Below are 20,317 nucleotides of genomic sequence, written 5' to 3' on the forward strand. Positions count from 1 at the left end.
GAGGAGGGATGTGAGTCTCCCTGGATCTGCTGCTTATTGTGTCCCTGCCCAAAAAGCAGTGGCCTGACTGTGCCTTGGATCATGGTTTAGGGTAACAACGAGCTGAGAGCCCACAGCTCAGCTCTCTCTCTGTAGCCGGCTTCCCCATTCCCATACATGGGAGCTCTGCCATACTCTGACACTCCTGATCTTTTTGTGACCCTGCAGATCCTGAGAACACGCTGTCTCCATGAGGGCTCCACCTCCCTCTTAGCCTCTGGAGCAACCTCCCTCAGTGGAGCAGACTTCTACTGTGCTCTCCCTTGCCAGGATCCGGCCCCTCCCCCCAGAGCCTATCTTCCTGAATGTTGCCTCAGATTCACTTCACATTTCCTACCTTCCAGAAAGTGGTCAATTTTCGGTTCCTAGAATTGCTTCTCTTCTTCTTTCTTCTGTTGAGTTTGTAGGTGTTCAGAATCATTTGATATCTATCTAGCTGAATTCCTGGGACCTGATGATCTTTAGGCCTCCTTCTCCTCCACTATCTTGCTCCTCCTCTAAATGTGGATTTGTGTACCATTTGTCTAAGCATTGGACTGGGTACTTTCTACAGTCTCTTACATCTATATGCATCCATTATTTTGCTCTAGTGATTATAAAGACAACACATCTTCCAGAAAGTTTCATAAATCCTTACCATTCCATGTGATACTGATAAAATACAACAGTTTATCTAAACCGTAACCTAAGACTTCCTTCTTATAGTTTGTAGTCACATAATTTTGCAAGAGGTAGGAATTGCCATATACAACTTAGAAAAAAGCAATTGGTTGAAATGTATATCAATTTTATACAATGATTATTCTCATCTGCAAACATGATGGCCAAAATCCAGGTTCCCTTAATTTGTTCCCCTTTCCTCTTTTCTGTCACACATTGTTCACAGATTGAGTAATCTGGTCATTGGCAGGCATTGTATTGGAATGATTGCAATAGTTCTGCAGGTGTTTAATATCGGCATTTGCAAAGATGTAAAAAGTCTTTTGTACCCCATCCCTAGCCAACAAAGTCTCTAACAAATCTGTAGTCAATTTATTTCATGGAAATGACTTTTCTGTAAAGAAGAATTAAATTCTTCAGAAGTAAAATTTTTATACACTTGAGCAATAGTTTTTGTAAAGGAGTAACTTAAGGTCACAAAAATAAGCAAAGATACCATCTATATTTTGTCTCTGACTCACTATTTTTTTTTTAAGATTTTATTTATTTATTGGACAGAGAGAGAGAGAGAGATCACAAGTAGGCAGAGAGGCAGGCAGAGAGAGAGGAGGAAGCAGGCTCCCTGCCAAGCAGAGAGCCCGATGTGGGGCTCGATCTCAGAACCCTGAGATTGTGACCTGAGCCGAAGGCAGAGGCTTAACCCACTGAGCCACCCAGGTGCCCCTCACTATCTATTTTTACTTAGCGAGTCCAGTTTTTACAAATAATTTAAAGAGGTTCACATGATTTAGAACATTTTTGCTTACTATATGAGTACATACCAGGGGGAGATGAATATGAATAGCCCTGGAAACTAATTCAGGTTTTTCTTTTGGTAGTTTGGCATCGAGCTGGGTCAGTGGAGTTGAGTTTGTACGGCGAAAGAACAGGCTGATCCCAGCTACTAGGGTGCAGAGGTCCCTCTTCCTAACATGGTTACTTCTCCTGAGTGCAGCATTTTCGTTGTTTAATTTTTGCTCAGATATTCCCCTCCCTACCCCTGATCACACAGTAACATCACAGGACAGTTCCCTTTCTACTGAAATACTGCCTTGTAATTATTACAGGTATATTTTTGTGTTAGACCACTACCTTCATGGCATGCCAGAGTTCATGAGCATCATAAGATGACGGTGGGTACATGAGGCCAACCATGACGTCTTTGAAGTGATCTGAAAGCTTCTCCTTCAGGTCACCAATTAGGTCCTATGAATGGAAAAGTAAATACTTTTATTACATTAGTTACCAATTTTACAGAAGAAATGGGATAATTACAGAAAGTCTTCTACTAGGATTTTCTTTTCTATGTCATTTTATGTAGTAAAAAGCCAGGTTTAGATGCACATATATGCACATACATGGATTATAGGAATGCTGGACTTGAAAATGATTAATGTAATCACATCTCTGCATGAGAGGTCATCTACATGGACATTCTAGTCATGTAAAAATAAAATGATCTTCTTTTCCTAATCCCTATACTTCTACAACTTCTCTGTTGATCTCATTATGAAAATAAGTAAAAATTGTAACCTAAAAACATTGTTGTTGGGAATTCTTAGTTTTCTTGTGTGGAATTAATGAAATATTAGACCTTAAATAAAATATGCATTTTATTTTATCATTGCAACAGGGTCTTTTAGCAGGAGTTTCTGGTTACCCTATTGCCAAAAAGCTTGTATAAATGAGTTGAGTAATCTAAGAACTTTCATCAAATAGCCACATTAATATGTATATTTTATAAATATTAAAAATTAAACAGTTAAAAAAAAGAAGAAGCATGCTAAATGTTTGTTCTTGGAATACATATTACAGATGATCATTTTAATTTTGACTTTTATTTTACTAGTGTAGAATAGATATTTTAAAAACATACATGTTAGGGGTTCCTGGGTGGTTCAGTAGTTAAGCATCTGCCTTTGGCTCAAGTCATAATCCAGGTGTCCTGGGATGGAGCCTGGGATGGAGCTCCAAGTCAGGCTCCCTGCTCAGTGGGAGATCTACTTCTCTCTCTCCCTCCACTCTTCTTCTCCTTCTGCCCCTCTCCCTGCTCGTGCTCTCTCTATCTCAAATAAATAAATAAAATCTTAAAAAAAATATATATATATTATATATATATATGTAATATGTATCTACATATATATGTTAGATGTGTTTTTTATAAGGTTACAAAGGTATCTAAAAGATGTTGAAAACTTAACATTTCTTGCTAAAACATATAGTATATTAAATTTTACTTTAAAAAATATAGTATTTTAGTTCTGAGGTGATTCAATGATAGAATTCAAGTGAAAGATGCCAATGAGGCACAAGTTTTATTAGGACAAAAATGAAAGAGTCATAATTTTTATTTTATTTAGTATAATCTGACAATACCATTCCTATATTGTGGATTTTCTTTTTAGCAAATAAAAGCACTTATCTAATAAGGTGGTAACTGGTAATACAGAGAATCTGTTGAATTTTTGCTAAGGTCAGTGTACTCATTAAATGAGCAATTAATAATGTCTAGAGTTGTGTGTGCTTTGAGTATATACAAGAAGCATAAGATCCTCTCTTCCATAGAATTTATATTGTATTTAATTCCCTCCTTATGCACCGTTGACTCAAATTTCTTTACCAGATGGTTGTTAAGGTAATATGATCCAGGCACTCTTCTAGGTATTGGGGTTGATATCAATGAATAAAACATATATATATGTTTTAAAAAACACATATATATGTTTTTATGTTATATATACACATATAAATATATTAGCTTGTGAAACATATTCTCATGTGGGAGTCCAAAAATTTTCCTGAGTGAAAGATCGCAGTTTTTCTTTTTCTTTTTTTTTCTTTTTTATTTGACAGAGAGATCACAAGCAGGCAGAGAGGCAGGCAGAGAGAGAGGAGGAAGCAGGCTCCCCGAGAGAGCAGAGAGCCCGATGCGGGGCTCGATCCCAGGACTCCGAGATCATGACCTGAGCCGAAGGCAGCGGCTTAACCCACTGAGCCACCCAGGCGCCCCGAGATCGCAGTTTTTCAATACTGTTTGATTTAAAACTGTTTCCAACACATAGTGGTAGGTGCTGGAGAAAAGCAACGGAGTCTCTTTTTTTTTTTTTTTTAAGGTTTTAATTTATTTGACAAAGAGAGAGAGATCACAAGTAGGCAGAGAGAGGCAGAGAGAGAGAGGAAGGGAAGCAGGCTCCCTGCCTAGCAGAGAGCCCAATGTGGCGCTTGATCCCAGGACCCTGGGATCATGACCTGAGCCAAAGGCAGAGGCTTTAACCCATTGAGCCACCCAGGTGCCCCAAGAGTCTCTGTTTTTAAGGACATTCACATTCCACAAACCCAGAGATAACAAGTAAAAAGTGAGCTGAAACACTTTCTAGGGCTTTCAATATCATTTTTCACAGCATCAGATCCAAAAGCAGTAGTACAAAACAGAAGAATTAAGATAAAAGATCAGAATGAATTTATAGGATTAGGGAACCAGGTCACTTTTAGACCAGAAAAGACGAGTAGCACTGTGACAGGAGATGGAGAAGCCATTTGTATGGTTAATGTTATATGTCAACCTGGTTGGGTCACAGTACCCAGGTATTAATTAGATCACACATGATTCTAGATGTTTCTGTGACAGTTATTTTGTAGACAAGATTAACATTTAAATCAGTAGGCTTTGAGTAAAGCATTATTCTTCAAAATATGGGTCATCCCATATGGCTGTCATCCAGCCAGTTAATAACTTTAATAGAAAAATGCTAACCTCCCCTGAAGAAGAGAGAATTCTGCCAACAGACCACCCTTGGAATTGAACTGTAGTTCCTCCCCCAGTCTTCAGCTTGCAGGCCTACCTGTAGATTTTGAGCCTGCCAGTCACCTGGACCACATGAGCTAATTCCTTAAAATCTCTCTCTCTAGTTAGAGATAGGTCATGCCGCCCTCCTTGAACTGCTTGCCATTGCTCTTACAAGAAATTTTGAGCTCCTTATTATATCCTTGCTATAAGGTCCTCCATGATTTGAACAGGGAGAGAGCGAGTGAGAGAGAGGGATTAAGGGACAGAGTTTGTTTTTTTTCTTTTTTCTTTTATTTGATACGTAGGAGGAGTAGGTGTGGGTCTAGATGGCAGGGCTGGGCCAGGATGGGCTGGGATGTGCTGAGCCTCAAAGGTGGCTCAGAGCCCAACTGAACCAGCCTCTGGGCTGCGCAGGTGAACCACTCTCCAGGAGGGAGCCTCATCTCGCGGGATCTCGGAGCTCCTTCACAGGAGCCCAGCGCCTGCCAGGGATTCCTGGAATGAGAAACAGCTGCGTGCCGCAGGTGCCAGAGACCCCCTTTCCAGGCTTGTCCGTAAGGAGTCTGGCTCCCGCCACCTAGCAAGCAGATGTGCACATGTATGCATATTATGTTAGTTCTGTTTCTCTGGAGAACCCTGACTGATCCACATTCGTAAAGGTAAGTGAGTCAGTAAAAGAAGAAGTGGGCAGCCGGGGGTAATCCTTGCGTCTGCATATGTGTGTTTTCATATGCGATGTGAATAAGTCAATCTGAAGGGACTGAAAGATCCACTTGAAGAGAAGATGGGTATTAAGTAAGACTTATAGCACAGAATTATGTGATGATTAGATCTTTGCTCCTGTGGGAGCTCAGGAAGCAGGGCAGCTTTTGGTGACAAAGGAACTCTAAGCCTATGTTCCTTTAATTCACCAAGTAATTATGCTCTTAAAATGATGATTTTTAAAAATTTTATTTATTTACTTGAGAGACGGGGAGAGAGAACACATGAGCAGGGAGAGGGGCAAAAGGAGAGGGAGAAGCAGGCTTCCCATAGAGCGGGGACCCCAGTGTGGGGTTCCATCACAGGACCCTGAGATCATGACCTAAGGTGAAGGCAGATGGTTAACTGACTGAGCTGCAGTAGCACCCCAAAAATAATGATATTTTTCTCAATATGCATTATCAAGAGAGAAGAATCTTAATTAATATTAGTTATTTTAACTTCAATTTCTAATCCTTAAAAATTTTAAATGTCATATCTTTTATGTAAAAATAAAAACAAATGTGCCCTTGGAATAATTTCCACAAATAATTTTCCATTATTTAGTTGTTTTAAACATCTAGGATACAATACTTACTTCTTTTCTTAATGGTCTCTCCCAGATAAAATTTTAAGAAAATAGTTTTTTAAAAGGAATCACATATTCATGTAGGGAATCTACCAAAGTCTGCAATAGATCTAGTAACTATCTTTTATTTAAAAATTACAAAATAATTTTAATCTCCCTTACTCTTCCTCATCTCTAAGTCAGTTGTATTTTGCATAGGTGTTTTGAGGGTAAAGTCAAGTAGGTGTGGTACTTGGCTCTTGAACTCAAACTTCAGCTTTGTCCTTAGGATTCTGCTTTCTGTCCTAGACCTGGAAATAAAGGACTTCTGCTGTCCCGACTGGGTTTTCTTTGCTTTCTCAATCCTCTCTGCCCCTTCACTCTTTCCCATACCCACCTGCAGCTCCTTCCCAGTAGTGAGGTCCTTACATATTTGGAATAATCCATGATTGAGATGTTTCCTTCAATATGGTTGTAATGTACCTCTTTGTGAATTTGTTCTTTCACTACAACACAATTAACTTCAAAACTAATGATAAAAATATATCTGGAGAACCTCAAATATTTGGAAGTTAAAAGTGTATTTCTGCAGGATCTAAAGATAAAATAATAAATCACAAGGAAATTAGGAAATACTTTCAATTTACTGAAGGTGAAAATACAATATGTTACAATTGTGGGATGCAGTGAAGACAGTTTTTGAAGATAAATCTTTAGCTTTAAATATGTATAAGAGGGACGCCTGGGTGGCTCAGTGGGTTAAGCCTCTGCCTTCCGCTCAGGTCATGATCTCAGGGTCCTGGGATCGAGTCCCACATCGGGCTCTCTGCTCAGTGGGGAGCCTGCTTCTCCCACTCTCTCTGCCTGACTCTCTGCCTACTTGTGATCTCTTCTGTCAAATAAATAAATAAAAATTTTAAAATAAATAAATAAATATTTATAAGAAAAACATATGAATTGGAAGGGGAGGTGAACCATGAGAGACTATGGACTCTGAAAATCGATCTGAGAATTTTGAAGGGGTGGGGGGTGGGAGGTTGGGGGCACCAGGTGGTGGGTATTGTAGAGGGCACGGATTGCATGGAGCACTGGGTGTGGTGCAAAAATAATGAATACTGTTATGCTGAAAAAAAAATAAAAAAATTAAAAAAAAAAAAAAAAAAAAAAAAAAAAAAAGAAAAACATATGAAATAAATGACCTAAGTTTCCATATAAAAAAACTAGAAAGCAAATTAAATTCAGAATAAGAAGGAAGAAAAGAGGATCAGAAACCAATAAAATAGAAAATTGATAAATACTAGAAACTGTCAATAAAGGAAAAGTCTGGTTCCCTAAAAAGATCAGTAATGTTAATAAAATTCTAATTAGATTGATTAAGAAAAAAAGAAAGAAAATACAAAATATCAATATTGGGAATGTAAGAGTGGTGTGTAAAAATACTACAGACATTAAAACAAAAAGAAATGCCATGAATACATAAATGCCACTAAGCATTAAATATTTAGTTAAAATGGGCCAATTTCTTGAAAGATACAAATTATGAAAGAAAGCTCAAGCAGAATTTTACACTCAATATGAATTTCCTTATATTAATTAAAGAAGTTGAAGTCATAATTAACCCCACATTGCCAATCTCTAGACCCCAGTGGAATCACTGATAAAATCCATCAAACATTTAAGGTAGAAATAAAATCAACTCTATACAAAATCTTATAGAAAACTGTAGATGAAAGATGACTTCTCAATCTATTTTATGTGGCCAGTATTGCCCTAACAACAAAATTAAAAAACCAACTGCACATGCAAAGAAAATTTCATATTGATATTCCTTATGAATGCAGATTAAAAAAAGTGTGTCCAATATTTATAAATCAAAGCCATCAATATATAAAATATGTCAAGGAATGACTTGTAATGACCAGGAATGCAAAGTCAATTTACAATAGAAAATCAGTCAGTACAATTCCTCATTTTAGCAGTAAAGGAGAAAAGCTGCATGATATCAATAGATATAGCAAAAGCATTTGAAAAAGGTTAATAATAAACATAGTAAAAACTCGTAGGAAAGAATGAACAGAAGGAATCTCCTTCACGCTGATAGAGGGCATTTATAAAAACTCTACAGATGAGGGGCGCCTGGGTGGCTCAGTGGGTTAAGCCGCTGCCTTCGGCTCAGGTCATGATCCCAGGTCCTGGGTTCGAGCCCCACGTCGGGCTTTCTGCTCAGCAGGGAGCCTGCTTCCTCCTCTCTCTCTGCCTGCCTCTCTGCCTACTTGTGATTTCTCTCTGTCAAATAAATAAATAAAATCTTAAAAAAAAAAAAAAAACTCTACAGATGAGATGATACCTAGTAGTGATAGTGAATACTCCTGCCCTAAGATTGGGAACAAGGCAAAGACCTGCTCTTACTATTTGTATTTAATGTTGTGTGAGAGGTATATACCAAAAAGAAAAGCTAAAACTGTAAACCTTGTAGAAGAAAGCATAGGAACAAATCTTTGAGTCTTGATGTGGCAAAGAATTCTTGGATAGTACATAAAAGTAAAATACGTAAATGAAAAAAATGATAAATTTGACTTTATCAAGATAAAAACTTCAGTTCTTCTAAGGAAACCGCAGGTGTCATTTCACATGTCTGACAAAAGACTTGTGCCCAGAAGGTATAAAAATTTCTTAAAACTCAATAATAAGAAAACAATCTGATGAAAATATGGACAAGGGATTTGAACTGACAGTTAACCTGAGAAAATAAGCCAATGGGAAATAAGCCCACGAAACGATGTCATTTGTCATTAGAGTAATAGGAGTTAAAGCCACAATGAGATAACACCACATGTTCTTTAGCATGGCTAAAATTACAAAGACTGATAATATCAGGTATTGGCAAGGACATGGATGGTTTGGAACTGTCATATTTGTGAAAACAAAGTTACTTTACTGTATTTATGTGCTGTACTAGTTAATACCCAGTTTCAGATTATCATATAATTTAGTAGTTTTTAGCATTTTTTTCCACACTAGAATTATACACCCATCATAACATTGGTGCCATAAAGCAATGATTCTTTAATTGGGCTGGGCTGGAGGCCCATATGAGAATCTTAGGTGAGAGGAACAGTTTGTAAAGTTATTCAGATGAGTAATATAACATCCTGTTTGGAGGTAGGGTGCTTATTCTTTCATTCCAACTGAACATTACTGAGCTGGAGAAAAACATTTAAGCAGAAGAGTGTGATGATAACATTAACTACTAAGATTTAATGTTTAGTATCTGTTATACAGGATTCTGTGTATTAGAATAACTGTGATAGTTCTTTACAACATGAAACTATAAACATCCCATGATATAGGTGAGAAAATTGTGGCACATAGAGCTTAAGTAGCAAGTTCCATGTAACTAAACAAGTTAAGTGATGGAGCCAGGATTCTGGCTTTCTGGTCTCTTTTTCCTGTTATGGCCATAAAAAGCCACTAGTGATTTATCAGCAAGGTGACGAACATAACATATAGGTGGTAAATGTGTATTTATGCACTTTTAAATCTAGTGGCAGGGGATCAAAGCTTTAAATGCAGACAGACCAATGTAATATACTTTTATTGTGAGAAGATAATGGTAGCTGGCAGTGGATGGAAAAGTAGAAGCATTAGAATTATCATTTCTTATGAGCTTTCCTTTAACTCTAAGTGAAGCTGATTATTTCTTTGCCACCATTGCTCTGTCTTTGCATTTATTGTACTAGATTTTCATGACTATATTATATGCATTTTTCCCCCCCAAAAGTCTATCAGGACAGAGATTTTCACATAGATTTTACTAAATTGATCATCGATCTCTAGCACAGTGCTGAGTATAGAATGTGCAAAGTATGTAGTATATACAATGTATAAATGAATATATAAACAAGTGCAAGAATAAATCAATGAGTGTTCATTCATTTAGAGAAAACCCCTATTTTACGGATTATATGTAAAGGATGAAGTCAGTGTTCAAGCTGACAACCACCTGGGCATTGCAAGTCGTTTACTTATCTTTAGTTACATATCTGTGATGACCATTCCTCCCAAATGTTTATAATGACATCTTCAATTACTCTGCGTATTATGCCATCCTATGTATTGGGATACTGAACCTGGATCTATGTATTCCACTGCAGACTGAGATGAGTAGTACCACTAGATGGCGCTGGTATAATATCTTTGTTTTGTAACTCAAGTGTGTGTGCGCAAATGCGCGCACACAGTCACACAACACACAACTGGCTGTGGTAAACCGATTTTATAAAAGATGTCAATAAAATTATGTAATTTCTGTGAAAGAAGCAGTATCAGATATCAGCTAATGCCATTAGAGTGTACAGATTCTGGAGGTAAAGTATTTAGGTTTGAATCCTGGCTGTGTAAAAGAGCAGCTGTGAGATTGCAAGCAGGTCACTTAACCTCTTTGTGTCTGCTTCCCTAGCTCTAAAGTGAACATAAAAGCATCTACTTCACGGTTTGATCTAAGTATAAAAATATTTAACTCTGGTGAAATTCTTAAAATATTTTCTGGCACATATTAGGTACTCAAAAATGTGTTTTTATTTTCTTCAAAAACTACTAATTTGCGGCAGATCAAAAATGGCTGATACTGGACTGTCTCCCTCTCTCTCCTCTCTTTCTATCTCTCTCCCTCCACATCAGAATTTTGTCTATTATATTGTATTTCTCACAACTTTTATATTATCCAATTGTCAGTAAATTCTGTTCTCTCTAACTAGAAATATATCCAGAAACTGAGGATTTCTTACCACTTTCACTGCTACAACCCTCATCCAGGCCACCGCTGTCACTCCCCTGTGTTAATGTAATAGCCTCCAAAGAGTTTCCTTTCTGTCTTTGCGCCTTACAGCCTCCCCTCAACACACCCTGACAGTGTGATCCTCTAAGAATACAAATCAGATCAGTCACTCCTCTGCTCAAAGTGTCCTTTCCCGCTCTACGCTCCAAGATAAAGTACAACTGCTTTCATGTAGTTGATCTCAGATTAAGCAAACGTGCCAGCTATTTCATTCCGTGCAAATACCGGTGTCTTTACAGTGACTCATAAGGTACAAGGTATGTTCTTGGGCACTTCTCTGCCCTCCGCTCCTACTCATCTTCTCCATGTCCCTGATTCCTCTAACCACCTACGGACGGCTTCTTACAGATCCTGGAAAAGCAGACCTATTTCCACCTCTCGGCCTTTCTTTTTGCCTCTCACTCTTCCTTGAATGTTCTTTCTCTAGGTATTCACATGGGTCACCCCTCCCTGCCTTAATAAAGCTTGCTTTTGTCACACCCTTTGAAATTATACCTGGTTCCCTAGTACTAGCTCTATTTCTCACCAGGCTTTATTTGTTTTCCATAGCGCTACTTACTTTCTAACATGACACATTTTACTAATTTTATTTTATTTTTTTTAAATCTGTCTTGCAAAGGTAGGAGGTAAGCTCCAGCATAGCAGGTCCATTTTATTCATGGCTATTTCACCAGCCCATAGGACTTTACCTGCTGCATAGTAAGCACCTACAAAATTGGTATACAATAAATAAATGAATGAAGACTACTTATAATTCAACAATTACTTGTTTGGAGTCATTCTTGGCTATTCAAAGATGAAAAAGAGAAGGTCCCTATCCTCAAGCAGTTTTATTTAGTGGAGGGGCCAGAAAGCACAGGAATTACAATTACCTTGCAATGCAAAATGTGCTAAGTGCTATCTAGTGGAAATAGTGTGATATTATCAGCGCATCTGGAAGGAGATATTACTTTCTGTGGGGAAGATAAATATTGAATAATGTGTTTAAATAACTCTGCATGTTCAAAGAGGAGCCTTCAAATGGGTGCTCTAATTAAAACCTTAAATTTTCACTTGGAGTTATATAAATAACTTTGTGGATGGAACCTTTGGAGTGTTATTTTCCCCAGCCTGACTGCCTCTGCTTTCTTGTTTGCCAAAGATTTGCCCTAAAGGGACTCTGTGGGAATCACAGCTTGGCCTTGCATTAAGTTAATGAGTACTTTCTTTTCAAATTGAGCTGTTCTATGCTGCTGATGAAACTGTTGATTACCCATGGTGCAGCTCTTCTGACCACTCCATTTAAACGAAAAGTAAAATGGTAGTTTCTTCTTCCTTATTCCTCTTACCTATATAATTATATGTAATCAGGGGCAGGAAGTAGACATATGACTGATATTTTGCTTTTCTGAATATGCTCAGGGGAACATTTTTATATGCTTTTAACTTATATGCCTTTTTCTATTATCATAAAAAATAATACTTGCTCTTTAAACACTCAGTGATGTAGGCCCATATAAAGTGTGCCTTAGAATTTCTCTTAATTCTGCCTACCCTAATATTCATTGTATAAATACTCACATGATTTTATATTCTATCATAAAAACACTTATGTAAGCTGCATTGTCATCTCAGTGGTAAGTGAATATTCTTTTGAATAGCTCCACTTTATAGATGTTTTCGCAGTTTACTTAATGATTCAATTTTCAGTGGAAATTTGAGCTAATTTTTGTCGTGTGATGATGATAATACTTTGGTCTTCCAGAGAAACATAGTATTTCAAAGCCAAAGTCCTGCTCCCCGCCTCTAATACCACAATAACAATAACATTCTTTTAAAAGTATGCTTGATCTCAGAATAAAGAGAAACCCCTGGGTGTAAAAACCAGGGCATAAATGAAAATCAGAGGATAAGCAAAGGAGCTAACCTTGAAGATGACCTTGCAGGTGACTGGGGAGAGTGGGGATTGGTTTTGAGAACTATTTGAATTGGGTTTCAATGTCCAGTGTGGGACATTAGATGAGGACAAGAGAGAATTTATGGGGCTGGTGTAATACAAGGAATGAAGTCTGAAACCTCTATGAGGTTGGGATCCTCAAAGAATTATACCGTCAGTAAAAGTATGAACTAGAAAAAAAATTCAGCATTGGAAAACGAGCAGAAAGCTCACCCTTCATTGTCTGAGTTTTAAGTAGAAGGATATTTTCCCTGCGAATTCAAAGTAATAGAGCTGTGTCTCCCTTGGGCATGACTTTTAAATTTATTCTACTGTACCCATGTGAACTGAGACCTCCATGAAGAGAAATCATCACGAAAGTTGATCCAGGGCTGGCGATTCTCCTGGGACACCAGGAAGAAGAAAATGCCAAACAATTCTAGAGAGATTCTCTTACTTTCCAGGAAGAAAAAATTCGCACTGAAAACATGAACAATCACTTTAAAAGTTCTCACAATAAAAATATAGTATGCGCTTAGAATCAACTTTTCTGAAGGATAGACAGTGGACTCTACAAACAGCTGAATTAAAACCTCAATTTGAGACAATTGATAAAAATAGAAAGAACACTATGAAAAAAAATGACACTTAAAAAGAAAGCAAATAAAACTTCAGAAATGAAAAACTTCTGGAATTGAAAAATATATACTTTAAAGAGTAGCTAATAAATAACTGAGTTGGAATTAATAAAACTACCTGAAAAAACTGTAAAAAATCCCACAGAAACAGACAAGAAATAGATAAGGATATAAGGTAAGAGACTACGAAGACTGAATGGCAAGAACAAACTTTTGTTGAATAGGATTTGCAGCAGGAGAGAATGTGGACAATATCAGGGAGATAGTATTTCAAGTATCATATAATATGTGAATCCTCAGTTTTATAGATTAAAGTACATGAACCTGTTGACTAATAATGTGAAACTACAGAATACCAAAGATTAAAAAAAATCTTAAAAGCAGAGAATAAAAGGTAATCTACAAAGGAGAGCTATTAATGAAAGAAGGGATTTCTCAAAATTTACCAAAAAAATTAAAATTATATCTGTAAAGACCTAAGAAATAGTAACTGGAATTCAGCCAAGAATGTTATAGCCATCTAAACTAATATCCAGCAAAGAAGAAAAAAGATAAAGGTATTCTTAAGCAGAAGACTGAAGTAATTTAACAGTCATTTGTTGTTTCTGGAAAAAAAAAATGCTAAGAAATGCCTTAGGAAAAATGACATTGAGATCAGAAACATGGCATTGGATATTAGAAGAAAACTGAATAAGGAAATAGAAAATTATGAATAAAACTAAGCAATAACTTGTCAAAAACATAATAATGTTTAATTTGGGGGAGTATAAAATAAGGTAGAATAAAAATATTAAACAATAATAGTATACTGCCTGGAAAAGTCCCCTAGCTCTTACGTTAACACCAGTCAAACATGAGATGTTATTGCAAAGACACAGCAGTATTGCTAGAGAATCCATTTCTAAGATGGACTCATTAAAACATTCTTTAAATGTTAGCCAACTCCAAGTAAGTCAAAAGGACCAAACCCTGTGCCTGTGGCCAGAATGAAATGTGGCTCTCAGTACTGAGTCAAGAGTGTACAAAGTTGAAACATGGTGTCAGCAGTGATGAACTTACCACTCGATGTAGAACTTTGTGTGGGCCCAAAACTTTGAAGTGCATTTGATTGAGGTGGGTACATATGACACACAGAAAGTAAATATCTTGCTTACTGATGCAGATCCTCTTTATTTCCTCATGTGCCCCCTTTTTTCCCCTCCCTTCTACCCCAGGCTCTACTGCTTTCAGAAGAGAAATAATTAGAAGTGGGACCGAGGTGTTCCTGTCCCATTGCAGACTAACACAGTCATGATGTCTGAGTATGCTGGGGGACTTTGGGGGAGGAAGGATTCAATTTTTTATGAATTTGTTGGATACAGCTGCCAAGTCATCATTCTAGCAGACCTGTTGGTTGAATTTGGGTCTTCCCCAAACTCAAATGGTGGGTGTGGGCAAGGTTTTCTGTGGAAACAGGGAAGCTAAAGGAACCTGTGATCAAGCCCTTTGGGGTTCCACTGTACTCTTATAATAACTTCCGTTATTGAATATAGTTGGAATTTATGTTTATTTTTCTCTTCTGGGAATGCTTGTAAGTACCAAAGAGATCCTCTTGATAAGAAAAGAGCCATGTATAGGGAAGTGCTTCTGCCTATAGCACAAATGGGGAAGGTCTCATAACCCCAATAACTACTATTTGCTACACATCTCTGTGACAGATGGTTTGTTGATTGGAACCTCTAGCAAAAAGAGGCAGCATACCACAGGTGCCTCTTGGTGTCTTAAACTTGCTGCTTTCCTCATACAACTTCTGGGTACACCACTTTTGAAAAGCAGTATTGGCTGCTGCTGGACTTAGAAACTGAATGGCTGATAGTCTCATTTGGTGGGCCAATTGGGACTCAATGACTAGCAAGGTGGGAAGATATCAACAAGTCTCATCAAATGGAAATGGCACCCTGAAGAAAACAACTGGCCTACCCCCAGGAGTATCACGATTTTACATGAAAAAATGGCAGCTGTTCCTTTTTGGGAAACTTTAACCCCACTCTGCTTCTTGAAACAAGCTGAGGAATCAACAGAGACTTCAGTCAGTTGCCCTGAAAACCTTGACTTGGGTTATTGATGGTTCAGATATGCTAAAACCAAATGATGTCCACAGGGCTGCTGTGGTTTTTCAAATCAGTAATAGCTGTGAGGATCCAAAATGGACTATTTTTGTTCAATGGGTAGAAATCAAGGTTGTTTTCATAGTTCTGGCCAGTGTTCCCCTTGATAAATTTTCTAATCTTTTTATTCACTATTGGGCTCTTAGACCTATCTAGGGTTTAACACTTGGAAAAGTACAGTTTCCATATGAAGAAGGAGTTTCTTTAGGACAGTAGACTTTTGAAACAAACTGTGGCTGCTGATAGGAACTTTGGTGTCACACTCTCACAGATGTCCATACTAAGGACTTATTCCCTGGTGAGACCAACTAGAATTCAGCTACTGATCAAGTCTGCATTTGCCCAGATTATACTGTTGCTACAGTATAATGGATCCATCATCACACTGGACATCACAACACATATACCATCATAAACTGAACATGTAGTGAAGTATTTTATGTGTCTGAGGTGAAGGTTAGCATTTCTTGCCCAGGTTTGTGAGTTGAATCAAAACCTGACTTGCCTTACTCATTGCGAGAGAAATCATCATTCAGAGGGCATGGCTCCTGCACAGCCTTGGCAAATGGAATGCATCAGACTTGATCCCCTCTTGAGGTTCCTAGAAGTCCTGGAAATTGTTAACACTTTTTCAAGTTATAGCACTGCTTGGTCCTTGAATTTAATCTGTGTCATGTGTTTGACTTTCCAGTCTATTTGCAGTCTCACCATGGTTCAGTGCATATTACAAAAGTCACTCAACAATAGACTGACAGTTAAGCTATTTGATTGAACTTCCATAGTCTCTACCATCCATAGGCTTCTGATATTGGTGATAATTGATTGAGTCAATAAAATTTCTGGCTCTGTCTTCTTTACCTCCTTCTGATATACACAGCTTAGTAGGGCAGTTGGTCACTGAATGCAGTTTTCTCTCCTGGATAATCATAATGAAGTGTGGGAGACCGTTATTGTGATATAATAAAAATATATATATATATATTTGAGCTCCAACCCCCATGTCTGGCACCGAACTACTAAAACTTTGTCCTTTTTTTGATAGGAATGAGAGGATAATCTTTTGCTGTTCATAATAATCCCTTTTCAGTCACATCTGAGTTTTTGCTAATGAGGTGATCTTGAGGAAAGGGGCTGATTGCTAGAGGATTGGATTGGAATCCTCAGCCCTACTGATCTCTAGGGAAGAAAGAAGGGCTGGAGACTGGCTTATTCACCAATGACCAGTAATTCAATCAATTGTGGTTATATAATGAAGACGCTATAAGAACTCTAACTACAGAGGTTTGAAGTGCTTTCAGGTTGGTGGACACATCAATGTTCTGGGAGAGTGACATGCCCAGAGAAGGCATGAAAATCCATCATCCTGTCCCACATGTCTTGTTATACACATCTCAGCCATTTTTGTGTTCCTGAGTTATATCCTTTATAATAAACTAAGAATCATAAGTACAGCACTTTCCTGAGTTCTGTGAGCCATTCTAGCAAATTATTGAACTCAAGGAGGAAGATGTGGGAGCCTCCAGTTTATAGCCAGTCATTCAGAAGTACAGGTGACAATCTAGGATGTCTGAAGTGAGAGAAAATTTTGGGAGACAGCCTTTAACCTGTAGGATCTGTGGTAACTCTGGGTAGTTAGTATGAGAATTATTTAGTTTGAGGAAAATAATCCGTACATTTGGTGTCAGAAGTGAAGTGTTGAGTGGTGTAGAGAGAAATAGGAGTTTTCCTCTATGTAGACCTATTTTGAAAATTTGGGATTCTATCCTGACCATTCCTGGTCATGATGATTCTTTTCCTTCTCCTAACATTGTCAGCCTCAGGGTATACTTGTTGGTCTACTCTGTGGTTGGAAGTCTAAGGAAAAGTGGGCTCAGGATTTCAAACAATTCTGGTTAAGCCACCAGAGTACCTCTGGACTTTCATGGTCCTAGATCATAAGGGTAATGACTATTTAGTTAGTACACTACTTGTGTGACATAATGGCTTTTTTGAAGTTTTATAAAAATACATTTGTCCCTCCTGCATCTGAGCCTTCCAAAAGAAAGTTTTGGGTGTGAGTTGGAAAAAAGAAGAAAAATGATGAAGTTACAACTACTAGAAAAGTGTCAATATTCTAATGGTGGAACAAGAACCTTGTTCTTGGCACCTGGGAAAGGAATACATAATCACGCCTCTTTGGCTCTAGAAGGTATTTAGGACAATTTCAACTCACTAGCCAAGGTTGCTATGGATGATAGACTTGTTCTAGACTTCCTCCTTGTGGGCAAAGTTGAAGTCTCTGCCATCACTAATACATCTTGCTGTATCTAGATGAAAACTTCAAACCAAGTAGAAAGGTCATTACTAAAACTTCAGAATAAGCCACTCAGCTTCTTAAGATAGGCTTGATGATTTATGGGATTAGTTGAATTCATTGGGTCCAGGTCCCTGTGGGGGCATGGTTGGAATCAATACTGCCAATTGACCTCCCCTGCTGCTTGGAATTCTTTGATAATTAAATACTGTATGAGACAAATTGATGGATTTAGTCTCAGCCTTTGTTAGTCAGAATGATAAGAGTGGCCTGGGGACTGGTGTGCTCACAGGTAAAAAAAGCCAATAGTGAAAATAGAATGTGGTGAAATGAAACAAGAGGTGATGTTGTTGGAAGACAATTTTCTGTAGATCTCGTTTCTGAATGTTACACAGAGTGAGGCACTGACAGCCTTTGTTCTAGACTAGTTTTCCAAGGATGTTTATATAGTAATTAGCATCATAAAACAGAGATGAGTGATGGGCAGCCATCCATTCTGGCTGAAGTTTCTAATCTCATGGTTTCTCTTCTGCAGTAGAACCTACTGCATGTGCAGGTGTTATTTGGTCATTTTTGCCTTGAATTTTGGGATTGAGGCTCAGGGAACTGGTGTAAAAATTCTGACATTTTGGCAATCACTATGACTGTGAATGATAAACTGTATTTTGTCTTTGATTCAGGAGTCTTCTGTCTTCTAATAATATCTGTGATTATCTTGGCTGGTTAGCTTGCTATCTTGTATGTCAAAGGCTCATTACCTTTCACAGTTTTTGACGGAAGATTGTACAACAACACAATTTGAAATTAATCCATATATTTGGAGAAAATATTTATAGTCTACATACACAAGAAATAACTGATATCCAAATTATGTAAATAAATACAAATCAATAAATGGCAAGCTACTGAAAGGAAAATAAGACAATGTAGAGTTAATTTAAAAAAGGGCGAGGGGCGCGGGGGTGGCTCAGTGGGTTAAAGCCTCTGCCTTCAGCTCAGGTCATGATCCCAGAGTCCTGGGATCGAGCCCCACATCCGGCTCTCTGCTCAGCAGGGAGCCTGCTTCCTCCTCTCTCTCTCTCTGATTGCCTCTCTGCCTACTTGTGATCTCTGTCAAATAAATAAAATCTTAAAAAAAATAAAATAAAAAAGGGAGAAACCTTGAAAGAATTCTAGCATTGCCATTTTCTAAGATTCAACTTATACTTCATACTTTGGACAAAAATCATTTCCCTTAAAAGATTGTTTCATTTTCGGGGCGCCTGGGTGGCTCAGTGGGTTAAGCCGCTGCCTTCGGCTCAGGTCATGATCTCAGGGTCCTGGGATCGAGTCCCGCATCGGGCTCTCTGCTCGGCAGGGAGCCTGCTTCCCTCTCTCTCTCTGCCTGCCTCTCTGTCTGCTTGTGATCTCTCTCTGTCAAATAAAAAAAAAAAAAAAAAAAAAAAAAAAAGATTGTTTCATTTTCTACTCCTCGTTAATTATCAATAAAAGACAATTTTCAAAACAAAAAAAAAAAGGAAGAAACCAAGAGGTTAAAAAAAAAACATGAAAAGATGCTCAACATTACATTTTATCAGGGAAAAATGCAAGTTAAAACCATAATGAGATCCCATTTATATCTATAAAATTGGTCACAACTTCAGAAGTTTTATGAAGATTTAAGGGAAATGGGAACCATTATATATTTATTGCAGGTGGGAGTATAAATTTACGGAACTGTTTTAGAGAGAGTTTTGAAGACTAATTAGGCCTGGCTTTAGGAGTATCTAATTTTCTTTTTCCATTATTCTTACTTCCTCTCTTCCTCCTTCCCTCCCTTTTTTCCTCCCTCCAGTTCCCTGTTCCTCCATCCCTCTCTGGCAGACATTGTATGTTATTTTAAAGATAAATAATTGTTCAGGCTGTAACAAACATATACAGAGGTTTTTCTAAACTTATAAAATTTTGATTGATTCTATAGAAAATTTTCTTAAAATTATAAATTATTTTCCTGGTAGTAAAGGTTCACCAAAAGGAGTATATCTAATCCATTATTTATTTGAAAGATAAGGTAATTGTACCATTTTAAACTACTTATTTCATGCTTAATTGATCTGTGATAAATTGTATAATGAATTTAAACTTTTGAGACTAAAACTATATCCACCCCTCACTTCTAAAGTAAAAGTGAGGATAGATGAAAAGATGTCACACCTATTACTGGTGCTAGTGACATCATAATGCTACTTGTAAGTAGCTAAGGTAATTTTCTAGCCAGCTACTTCCTAGGTATGTTGATAGCTCAAGGTCAATATTTTTAACCATGAAACTGAGACATAATAGGGAAAAAAAGTATTATGAGAACAAGATGGGTCTGAAGAGTGAACTTGAACTCTTCACACATTCACATGTCTGTTTTTTTTCCCCCAAATTTTATTTAAATTCTAATTAGTTAACATACAGTGTAATATTGGTTTCAGGAGTAGAATTTAGTAATTCATTACTTACATATAACTCCCAATGCTCATGATAACAAGTACCCTCATTGATGCCCATCCTCCATCAGCCCTCAATTTGTTCACGATGGCTAAGAGTCTCTTATGGTTTCCTTCCCTCTTTCTCTCTTTTTTCCCCTTCTCTTTTGTTTATCTCATATGAGTGAAATCATATGGCA

General features: G+C 37.5%; 1 protein-coding gene across 2 annotated transcripts in view; it reads right to left on the bottom strand.

The window, feature by feature from the left end:
- ANXA10 (annexin A10) overlaps positions 1 to 20,317 on the bottom strand; it is a 112,431-nt gene that overhangs the window by 28,510 nt on the left and 63,604 nt on the right. The window contains exon 4 of one of the 2 annotated variants that reach the window (XM_047719891.1): positions 1,831 to 1,944. The exons of the other annotated variant lie outside the window; for it this stretch is intronic. Coding sequence (XP_047575847.1) covers positions 1,831 to 1,944 — 114 coding nt within the window. The remainder of the gene's footprint in view (positions 1 to 1,830; positions 1,945 to 20,317) is intronic. 2 annotated transcript variants of the gene reach the window in all.

Source organism: Lutra lutra, chromosome 2 (genome assembly GCF_902655055.1).
Source record: "Lutra lutra chromosome 2, mLutLut1.2, whole genome shotgun sequence".
Classification (NCBI taxonomy): Eukaryota; Metazoa; Chordata; class Mammalia; order Carnivora; family Mustelidae; genus Lutra; species Lutra lutra.